This window comes from Heterodontus francisci, chromosome 16 (genome assembly GCF_036365525.1).
Source record: "Heterodontus francisci isolate sHetFra1 chromosome 16, sHetFra1.hap1, whole genome shotgun sequence".
NCBI lineage: Eukaryota > Metazoa > Chordata > Chondrichthyes > Heterodontiformes > Heterodontidae > Heterodontus > Heterodontus francisci.
Genome location: NC_090386.1, coordinates 54,077,665 through 54,089,840, shown reverse-complemented (window position 1 = coordinate 54,089,840; position 12,176 = coordinate 54,077,665). Strand labels below are relative to the sequence as shown.

The 12,176-nt window shown below is 45.2% G+C and overlaps 1 protein-coding gene across 1 annotated transcript in view; it reads right to left on the bottom strand.

Moving 5' to 3' along the window:
• LOC137378276 (opsin-5-like) overlaps positions 1-11,562 on the bottom strand; it is a 38,351-nt gene extending 26,789 nt beyond the window's left edge. The window contains exons 1-2 of the mRNA XM_068048520.1: positions 11,479-11,562; positions 10,412-10,599 (exon numbers count right to left, since the gene is read on the bottom strand). Of these exons, the coding sequence (XP_067904621.1) occupies positions 10,412-10,599; positions 11,479-11,562 (272 nt within the window). The remainder of the gene's footprint in view (positions 1-10,411; positions 10,600-11,478) is intronic.
• Between the last annotated feature and the right edge of the window lie 614 nt (positions 11,563-12,176).

The window sequence follows — 12,176 nt, the reverse complement described above, 5'->3', positions numbered from 1 at the left end:
GTCATAAGTTCTGGAGATTTCAGAGGCTCCATACCTTGAAACAGAAAGACTGGGAGACAACAATATTACTGGTAGAGGTGATGGAGGGCAGAAGCAATCACGTTGGCCCCCGATTCTCTGACAATTCACTGCAGGTCCTCCTCCAGGCCATTGAGGAGAGGAGAGACATTCTGCAGTTCAGATGGGAGAAGGAGATCCTCCGAAGTGACCAAGAGGGCCTGGCTGGAGGTTGCAGAGGAGGTCAGCAGCCGAGGCATAGTGAGGCGTACATGGATACAGTGCCGCAAGTGCCTCAATGACCTTCTTCGCTCTGCCCGGGTAAGGGGCATTCCTCATTCATCTAATCGTTTATGTGCCAGTAGTACTCCTTTACATAGGGCTTACAATCAGCCTTCCACGTATGTGGCCCCACCCCCAATGATACTGCCGTTCCCGCACGCACACGCCATTTCTTCTCAGAGTTACACCATGGGCCCACCGATTAGGTGGTCCGCGTGATGCCGGCGGCCAGGCGCATCGGCCCCAGAGCCACTGGTAAGCGCAAAATTCCGGCCTATGTGTAAACTATTTCTGTGAACTTTAGCTGTCGATATTAATTTGAAAAATGTGCCAAGGGAGGTTTTTTGTGTAATAATAAAAGCAAAATACTGCGGATGCTGGAAATCTGAAATAAAAACAAGAAATGCTGGAATCACTCAGCAGGTCTGGCAGCATCTGTGGAAAGAGAAGCAGAGTTAATGTTTCGGGTCAGTGACCCTTCTTCGGAACTTCGGAGGTTTTTTGTGTACTCATGATGTAATGTGGAAGCCCTGTATGATCAATGCTTGGCTGCTGCCTTGAAATGGGATGCATGATGGGGAAGTCTGAGATGAACGCTGATGCTGTGGTGTTAAAGTTGTGCCCAGCACTGTCACAGCAGTGAAGTGTAACACCAACCCTTTGGGTGACAGCGTCATATGCCATTGACTATGTATAAAATGAGTATTTTTGTTTATTTAGGAAAAGAGAGCACACAATGCCCAGGAGAGGTCACGTATTGGTGGTGGCGTGGCCACCCAGGCATTCCTCACCAGAATGGAGGAGGATGCCTTAATTATAGAAGGGGAGGAAGGAGGACGCGCCGTGGCAGATGGCGAGGCCGGTGGACCTGGCCATGAGAGTGACTGATCCAGAATGTGGTGTAACACCTCATTATGGGGGGGGGGGGGGGGGGGGGGGGGGTGGGGTGTTGGTGAGGCTGCGCTACTGTGCCAATGATTTGGTGAATGTCAAATGCACTGAATGTTGCCCTCAATTGTAACATCATCCAGATATAACCATGCTGGAGGCACAAACTTGTGCTTAACTCTGGATTGATGATGAAACTGATCACAATGCTTTTCCCAACAGGTGAAACACAGCATGTGCCAGGAAGCGTTTCTGTTGCCAGACCATCCACCTCTGAGGTGGAGGACGGCGCCTCAGAGGGTGCACCGTCATATCATCGCGACGCACCAAGTACCACAGCAGATACTGACACTTCGGTTGGGATGACAGTGTCTGGGGAATCAATGTCACATACTGGTGTGAGCACAGCACAGTTGCCGGGCCAGCCACCAGAGGCAAAATCGGCCGATGCATCACACACCCGGAGGAGAGTGGGATGCCATGCCAGTGCAGAGCGATGTTGCAGGTGCAGAATGCGATCCATGGAAATCTGGCAGAGTTGTCTGAGACGTTGCGCACTATGACTCATACTCTGGAGACATCCATCCAGAGTACGAGTTCAGCAAACTCACAGGCCTTTGAACATCTGGCTTCCTCCATTGATAGACTGGCGGCTGCAGTGGAGGGACCAGTTCTTCATGCAATTCGGGACCTCAGAGCGACTGTGGCCTCCCTGGACCAGAGCATCAGAGAGCATAATCTGATGCGACTGCGCCAGGTTGAGGCCACTCAGTGCTCTGGTGCCACCATTGAGGACCACCAGAGCCTCACGAGGGCACAGGGGCAGCAGATCGCATATGGGAGCTCCTCTCACGGCGCCTCTGATGCATCCTGCAGTTCCTTGCTCCCTCTGCCAGGGACATGTGAACCGTTAAATCCCGGGGTGATAGAGGGTGCTCATGATATTTGTCATGAGAACCCTGAGATGCCAGGGCCCTCACGGCCGCGAGCATGCAGAGGACGTCTGCCCAAGTCACCAAAAGCAGGGCGGCAATAAGATCAGCCACTTGCCTCTGGTAAGTCTGGGTGGCGAGGGACCATGCACACGAATGAGCACGCGTAAACGGATTAAGAAAACACTTTAATTTCACTATTGGTGCACTGGGTGACTTAAAATACATTTATTTGATTTTTTAAATAATAGTGTTTGATTAAATTGGAGATTTTACAATTGGACATGTCATTCCTGAAGTCAGATACTACATAGTTAGTCAACTCAAGTTGTCTCAAATGTGAGGTCACACATTTGGGTCGCGTCCCTCATGATGTGATGGATTGGTTATTCGCTTTGTCTCACCCACTAAAGGTTAGAGATTTTGCACTGTCAGATCCTCACAATGATTAATGTCATAAATCAGATTGACATGTGTGAAGATTTATATCATTTCAACTGAAACGCATTCCTATTAGAGATTCCTTTGTTTCTCTAGTAGTTAGAGCCAAGTTACATTCAGCTTCCTCTCCATGATCATCATTAGACTGATGCCCATCTTCCTCATTGGAAAGGTCATCATCATCTGACGACACATCGCGCTGACATTGATCATCCTCTAGGGCATCTCCATGTTCAATCGCCAGGTTATGCAAGGCACAGCAGACGACAATGATTCTGGAAACCCTTGACGGTGCGTACTGCAGTGATCCACCAGAGCCGTCAAGACACCTAAATCTCATCTTTAGGAGGCCTATAGTTTGCTCGATTGTCACTCTGGTGGCCACATGGCTCCCGTTGTATCATTCCTCCGCCTCACCCCTTGGGTTCCTCACTGGTGTCATGAGCCATGTCTTCAGAGAATGACCCCTGTCGCCAAGTTCCATCCTTCCATTCTGTGTGGAGGACTGAAAATTGCAGGCACCTGTGAGTTGTCAAGAATGAAAGAATCATGACAACTACCAGGGTAACGTGCACACACCTGCATGATTCACTTCTGATCATCTCAGACGAACTGAACGTTCATTGAATGGAATCCCTTGCGGTTCATGAATGTCCCCGACTGTCCAGCTGGTGCTCTAAGGGCCACATGAGTACAGTCTATCACGCCCTGTACCATTGGGAAGCCAGATATAGTGCTGAAGCATCTGGCTCTCTCAGCTGACTGGTGTTATCCGTCTTGGACGTGACGAAATGGTCAGCATGTTGAAACAATGCATCAGTCACAACCTTTATACAATGGTGCACTGCTGATTGTGAGACACCGCACAAGTCTGCAGCTGAGGCTTGGAAGGAGCCAAAAGCATAGATATTAAGAACTATTGTAACTTTTAGAGTGACTGACATTGGATGGCCACCGAGACAGTTTGATGCAACATCCAATGCCAGCATCTCACAAAGAGATGTGACAGTCTCCTGTGGCAGCCGCAGTCTTCTTCTGCACTGGCGTTCTGACAGCTGCAGGTAGTTCAGACACGTTCGGTATGCCCTTACTACTGGGTAGGTACGTCTCCTTACATTTGGTCTCTCCCGGGCGACTCTGCGAACTACTCTCCCTCCAACAGCACGAGGATGCACTGGTGCAGCTTGCTGTCCATTCCCCTGACCATTTGTACTTCTGTCACTCATTGAATCACTGTCTTCCTCATCTGATGATCCACCTCCAGAGTGATCAATTGCCTTTGTTGAACAGAACAAATGCTTTGACCACAGGTAATTGCTTCCAGCTTTTGTGACTGGCTCACCTCAGGTACTTCCTTTCAGGCAATAATTAATATTAGATGGGTCCCACTCAGCAGTGCATAACATTCAGATTAAACCTTCTGCACAACCTGCAACTTACACCCCTTGTTAGGACACACAAATAACATCAGCATTAATTAAGTTCAATAAATACATTTTTACCTCCAACTCCCTCATGATTCAATGCCTGCCGCCCTTTTGAACCTGCCGGGTTCCCGACACACCCCACGACCAGATTAACGGCCATAAAATCAGATATGTAGTGTAAAATCTCTGTCAATTGGATTCTGAAGTACCTTAAGTACTTCTCAATTGATGTTAGTCGGGTGGCGAGTGCAAACTTGATCGTGCTCGACTTCCCACGCTGGTTAAATTGCGTCAGCATGTAATGATGCCGGGGACCCGGCTCGATGTCGTCGCGCGCCATTTTTCCCTCCACACGACCCCGACGGGACCCAACTCTTACCAGTAAAATTCCGGCCATAGTTTCCAAAATCACTAATATTTCACAGCATGACACAAGCAAAAGCATATAGAACGTTTCAATTTACAGGAGATTCGGGTTTATTCAGCATTTCACTTTAATAATTTAAGTAAAATAAAAATTATTTTCAAAATTATTTCAAAGACATTTTCTACAACTCTGCCAATAAATTTTGCAATATGCTGAAAACTGTTATTTTGGCAAAGCATATATAGTGGTAAATGGATAAACTGGGCTTTGCTAAATCAGACTGTTCTACACATAACATTGGAACAAGAATAGGCCATTCAGCCCCTGCAAACCTTCATATTAGTCAAACCTGTCCATGTGGCATTTTTTTACATGCGTCGCCTACTTCGGCAGTAGACTCTTAAAATGCAGCCCCAATAGTCACATCCTGCCAATTAGAGTACCCGCCCATTATCCCTACTCTGTCTCATGCCACTCAGCTAAGTTCCTTAACAGGTCAATAATTTGCCTTCAATTCAATGAGCTTCAACTTTAGCTGACAGTCTCTTATGAGGAACTTTATCAAATGCCTTCTGGAAATCTATATAAATAATATTCATAGGCATTCTCCTGTCCACTACTTCAGTCACATTTTCCTTCATTATGGTCTCTAGTAATTTCTCGACAACAGATGTTAGGCTAACTGGTCTGTAATTCCCTGGTTTCCTTCTTAAATAGCAGAGTGACATGCAATTTTCCAATCTAAAGGAATGGTTCCTGAATCGAGAGAATTTTGTTAGAATATAGTAATGGCATTTGCAATGTTCTCACCCTACTTCGTTTAGAAGTTCATGGCTAACTTTTTCAGCAAGATCTCTAGCCTCTTCACGGTATAAACAGGTTCTGTACTAAATTCTTTTTTGAACACCTCCCGCTGATCTCTCTGCTTACCTACTAACAGATTTGCCCAGTTTACTGTGGACAGTCTCAATCTCACCCCACTGAAATCAGCCTTACCTAAATCTAGAATCTTAGCAGCTGTTTTACCTTTCTCCCTTTCAAAGCAGGAACTTTACTTGCTTTTTCTACTTTCTAACCGATGGGCACAGAGTTTACATGTACAGCTCCTGCCATCACCCAGGCTGGAATCAGCTAACTCAACATAGACTGGAGATTAAACCTGGAAGATTCTGGATAGACCAGCGAAAGGGCACACAGTTTTCTCTGCAGTGGGGAGCCTGAAGCAGCTATTTAACAAACCACTGCAAAACACTGCTCTAAACTCACTGACATACTCCTCTCTCTCTTGCAGGCAACACAAGCTAACTTGTAGGGTACAGATATGGCTACATGTCCTCACCCTGATGGAGGAGACAGTGCCTATCATCATTGGAGTGGCCATGAAGGTGACGGTAATCTCATACTTAAACTCCTTTTCACATCCCATTTCCCCTTTATCCCACAATCTCTTCTGATTTACAAGCTGCAGATGTTGAAGAATGCATCTTTTGCTTTGTTCCCCTCCTTCACAACAACACGACCCTTGCCTTTATGCTTTCAGATACCCAAGCACTGCAACCGGCTCAGGCAGTGATGCAGGAGCAAGAAGTGGCAGAGTAAGAAGAAGCTGATGAAGAAACACTATGTCGATTTCACACTCGCAGCTACCAGCTCAGGTACTGACACTGCATGTACTTTAGAGGGTAGCACAGAGGTGGGATCTGCACATGGTGAGACACTGGGCATGAGTGGCTTGCAGCTAGGGCAGGGGGAAATGGTAGCAAGATGCCAGCTTGCTAGAGGATAAGGTCACACACGAGTTCTGCTGCAGAGGTCTTAGATGAGGACTTCGATGGGGTAGTGTACAGAAACAGGTATGCACAAAGTGATGCTTGATGCATTGGCAGGCCTGCCAGAAAGCCTGCGGTAACTATCAATAAGCATGGAGGAGTCTGGCACCAAACTTTCACAGGGTTTTGTGCTGAGCATCCTTTCCTGCGTGGAAGTGGTGGCCAACTCCATGAGAACACTTGCAGACCCAACCATGATGTAGCAACTGATGGCCAATGTCTCAGCTTCCATTGCAGCACAAGCAGAAGCCACCCAATGTCTGAGTGCTGCAGTGAAAGCAGCGGTCAAGCAAGCTCAGCTTGATGCCCTGCAAGAGCAGACTGCTGTCATCATGGCTGCTGATACTAGTGCTCAAAGTGATTTATAGGGTCGCACAGCAGTCCAGCAATCTGTGCTCCAACGCTGGGGCAGTGACTCCTTGTAATATGAACCTACTGTCCTGTCTCAGGATGACAGTACTCGTCCTCCCACCACTGCCACTCAACCAGAACCCTTGCTGTTGCCTGTCTGCCAGCCAGCCCAGACTGCTGCTGCCTATGCTGAAATGCTGCAGTCCGAAGCTGGGTCTTTTAGGGTCAGAGCTGCATGTGGTGGGCCTGTAAGGCCATCTGCAGTTTCCCCCAATGAAAGTCGGCAGCCTTCCGCCAGCCATGCGGCAGCCATTCGGTAGTACTGTATAGCAGCACTAGGACAGGCACGAAGAGAATGCAAAAGGGTTGTCTTTTGTTTGGAATATTAGTTTGATTATGTTGGTTTGAAATGTTTGTTTTGTGGTGGCTCTTATTTCAGCATTGTGGCTAAGGGGACCCTATAATTGTCCGTAACAGAGGGATGGTAACGTATGGGACTGTTTTGAACTGGGGAATTGGGGTTACATTCACTGGTACCGCAGTCTGGTGAGATGATCACAGACAGCACAGCCAGAAAGGGAATGTGTTCATTGCCTCCACCCTCCGTCGTCCGCTTCCTCCCTCAGCTCCTTAGCTGCTCGCCGTATACTTGGTGGCCGTTTACTTGGGTGGGGGACGTCAATGTCCATCACCAAGAGTGGCTCGGTAGCACCACTACAGTCTGAGCTGGTTGAGTTGTAAAGGACATAGCTGCGAGACTGGGTCTACGGCAGGTGGTGAGGGAACCAACAAGAAGGAAAAACATACTTGACCTCGTCCTCACCAATCTGCCTGCCGCAGATGCATCTGTCCATGACAGTATTGGTAGGAGTCCCGTCTTCACATTGAGAATACCCTCCATCGTGTTGTGTGGCACTACCACCATGCCAAATGGGATAGATTTCGAACAGATCTAGCAATGCAAAACTGGGCATCCATGAGGCACTGTGGGCCATCAGCAGCAGCAGAATTGTACTCAACCACAATCTGTAAATTCATGGCCTGGCATATACCCCACTCTATCATTACCATCAAGCTGTGGGATCAAGCCTGGCTCAATGAGGAGGGCATGCCATGAGCAGCACCAGGCAGACCTCAAAATGAGGTGTCAACCTGGTGAAGCTACAACTCAGGAATACTTGCATGCAAAGCAGCGAAAGCAGCATGCGATAGACAGAGCTAAGCGATCCCACAACCAACGGATCAGATCTAAACTCTGCAGTCCTGCCACATCCAATCGTGAATGGTGGTGGACAACTAAACAACTAATTTTAGGAGTTGGGTCCACAAATATCCCCATACTCAATGATGGGGCAGTCTAGCACATCACTGCAAAAGATAAGGCTGAAGCATTTGCAACAATCTTCAGCCAGAAGAGTTGAGTGGATTACCCATCTCGGCCTCCTCCTGAAGTCTCCAGCATCACAGATGCCAGTCTTCAGCCAATTCGATTCACTACACGTTGTCAGGAAAACCCCACCTGCCAAGACTGAGGAACACATTATTTCGCCACATGAACATTAAAACTTAATATCGCAAGCCCTGACCGGAAAGACATTTCCATGGTAACAAACTATGCTGAAACAATGGAGATCCAGCAGTTGCTTCCCCAATACACAGAAGTGACCAGACCAGTTTTAGTCACATGGCTAACTGGCTGTTGCAGAGAAATTTGAACCTTCAACCAAGGATGTGAAGAGACTGTTCCATATAAGGAACTAATCACATGACTAACCTACGGGGCAACTTGGGAGTTTTTTTGAATTTGAACTCCCATCAAAGGGATTTGAACTAAGAGAAAGCTGTGTGCTCATGGAGTAAAGACCTCTCCTGGAACTAAGAACATCTCTTCTTCTGTCTGCTTGCCTGTCTCCTATCTGTCTGCTTTCATCTCTTCCCACGGAACTGAATCTTGTGAAAACATGTGAAACTCAAAGAGAGAAGGGATTGTCACGTGAACAATGTTTTAAGAAGATTACTGGGCCCCAACGAATCGCAAGACCATATCTTCAATCGAGGGTTATAGCGAGCTCAAGAAACAGTAAAAGGATATTTCCTCAAACTGTTCTACTTATCCTTTCTTCTGCTCTTTTCTATTCCTATCGGCATGTTTATATCGCATGTTCATGCTAGCTTGAGCGCATCGTATATCCGTAGGCGTGCACTGTATTGAGTTTAAGTTTAAGGTTTTAATAAATTTCCTCTTTCTGCTTTAAACCAAAGAAAGCCTGTGTGTGCTCAGTTCTTTGCCTTATAATTGGAAACTATGAACAAAAGATTCACAAAAAGGGGAGCTCAAAACAAAGTGTGTTTAAAATTAAACCCTGTTACAAAAAGACCAGGGAAAGACAGCCAAAGACTCCTGGACACATTGCTCACCTGGTCGTAACAGTGTGATATCAAGAAATTACTGAAAGCACTGGATACTGCAAAGGCTATGGACCCTGACAACATTCCAGCAATAGTACTGAAGACCCATGCTCCAGAACTTTACGCGCCCCTAGCCAAGCTGTTCCAGTACAGCTACAACACTGGCATCTACCCATACACAATCCACCTGCTTCTCTCTAGAAAGAGTGAATACACTGTATTCCCTTCTCTTTGCATTCAGTACATTAGTCACTTACCTTATATAATAGTAGATGGCGAGCTACAAGATTTTAGAGATGGCCTCTGCTCTAGTCTGGAAGGAGCCTGCGTGAAGAGTTTCATGGCCACAATCACTTTCACAGCCATTTGCAGTGCCATCCTAGCCCTGCTCTGAGGTTGCAGGCCTGCTCGCAAGAGGTGGCAAATTTCAGTGCGCACCTCCTTATTGAAACGGAGGAATCTAATGTACTGTTCCTTGCTGAGATTAAGGAAGGAGAATTGCTCCTGTTAGACTGTGGGTGGATGTGGCTTCCTGCTGAGAACCCTTCTCCTTCTCATCCTCCCTCTTCCAGGAGCATGTCCTCCTCTATGTAGCCTCTGCTTATACTCCTATCATGTTGCAGGCCAAAGAGGATGGAAACTACAATATTTATGATTGGGAGCAAGTAGTCTGAGCAGAATCCTTGAAATGAAAGCCAAAACCTTCACCATGTGCCACACCATGTACACTTCACCACATTTAAATGGCAGTACAAAATGCCACCAAACACTCTACTAGCCCAGCAACAACTAGTAGAAATCAATCAGCAATAAATGGAGTGTGGTCGATGATTCCTTTAAATAAGTCTGACAGGGTGGTGGGGGGTGGAGAGGGGTTCTTCCTGCTGCTGAACGATTGTTCAGATGTGTGAAGTTAATGCTAATGTGTTAGCTAGAGCATTGAGGTGGAAAATGACATGGCCAGAGTCAAATCAGCCATACCCGGTGACTGACATCACACTATGTTAGTGACTGACATCACACAATTCCAGCTTAAGCTCCTAGTGATCTACTAAAATGGAGTCCGGCATGGCCTGCACCAAAACTGAGCACACACGGCGCAGATGCCACTTTGGATGTAAAACAGCGGCAGCACCAAAAACGTGGGCGCTAAGGAGACAAATTTTACAGCCCATCTGTGTTTTGTGATGTATCCTTTTTGTGGTGTAATTACATCAGGGCTATACTGACATACATGAGTTTGTTAAATGACCAGACTTGAGTTATAATTTCCTATTCCTCCATAAAACAAAATTTTGGAGGATTTTGAATTATATTTATGGAAGTGAGGTAAAATGTAAAGTTGAGCCAAATCTAACTGAATTGGATAAATCTGGGCTACATTTTCTTCTGACCTAATTCCTTGCTGATCTCTACACAGTTTGTGACAACAACTCCTGAAATACTCAAATGGAATTTGTTAAGAATTAATTTGTGTGTTTTAATTACCTGTGTGCAAAAGATGATGGTATGGCCAGTGGTAATAGAGTTAATATCATTCCAAGGTCACTTATAGCTAGGTTTACAATGAAATATTCAACAGGTTTAAGCATATGTCTTTTCCGGTATGCCACAAACAAGAGAACACTGTTTCCAATCATGGATAAAATACCTGTGAAGACACAATGATCGGTTTTCTACAGTTAATATCAAAAGCATTTTGCTGTAGGAATATCTGTTTTTCATACATACATAATTCCAAGCAAAAAGACTTGTTATAAAACCTTGTCCATAGATCAAGCTTTTCTTAACAAGTATAAATTTCAACATCCACAACTGCTAGTGAAAGCATAGACTTCCATTTATAAAGCTGAAATTTGATATCTAACTTGACCAGTATTTTAGATAAGTTATAAGTTGTGCTAATTCTTGGTTTGACCACCTGTTAAACACAATGGCTTGGATTTGCAGTAGTAATAATGGAGAGACTCTCAGTGCTGGCTGCAATTACTGGATAAAACTGACAGCAACTTCTGGCGTCTGCATATGTGCAGTTAAATGCGGAAATGCAAAACTTGCTGTCAGTCCAAAGGCTGCATTTTTTCAATCTTCGCTGATGGAATCAACATAGAAATTACTGATTTGACATGAACTTAAACTAATTACCCACTATTCTCACTGTAAAGACTAATAACATTTTAAGCCTTGTTCAATCAGAAGTAATTGAGCTTTTAATACTGTACTAAGTCATAATTACTGCTGAACTACCTCTATGATCCAGAAAAATTAATTTTACAAGAATGGAGTCTCATTCCTTCAGAAGAAAATTTAAATATTGCAGATTTTTAAAGAAAAAAAAGTTTTTGTTTTGCTATTTAGGATCCTCCGTTACCCCTGTGTATGTCACAATATTTATTTTGCTTTCTCTAGAATGATTCAAAGGTAATTTGTGTTTCCTGCTATTTACTTCCTGCTTTGAAATCTCAAAATACTTCAAAATGATTGGTTGATCAGTCTACCTGTGACCTGCCCTGTTTACAGACCCAATAGAACCCTGGTAGAAGGCCAATTCAAACTGACATCAGAAAAGCGGAAGTCTGCGCTCGAGAGTCCATTAAAACTTTGTTGACAGCTTTTCTTGAGGTGAATGTGAGCACCATTCCTCCGCTAATGACGGCAAAATCCAGGCTAATGTGATTGGGAGTTCAATCTCAGGAGAAAAGACAGTGAAAGAGAAATAGGAAAGAATATCTGATGTCATTGTATCTTGGAATAACACTGTTACGCTCATGAAAAATTACAGAACAAAACTGAAGAGGTATGAAAAATTGGAACAATCTTAAAGAGACTGGTACATGTGCTGTCAACAAAATGGAGGACAAGACACATGACCCTCAGTATTTCTTGCACTCCAATCCACATCCATGTCCACTAAGACTGAAAATCAATTCAGACCGTCTGCATGGAAATGCAACAGATCATTACACCTGGATGTGACCTATACTCAAACATAATGAGACAAAACTTTCTTTTTCAGATTTCTTATCTCCGAATAGCCTCCATTACAATGGAGTGTGAACCACCCTCATCTCCTCAGAATGGGGTCATCATCAAGGCCATTATACAGCCCAGCTAGGACTGATACCTGAAGTCAGATTGGCGAAACCAACCCTTGTAAAATTCACCTTAAAAGGTGATCGTTTTGAGGAACAAAGGGGGATTCCTTTCAGGACAGGACTAGAGACAACAACATCAGCCTTGTCTCTCCTCAGCC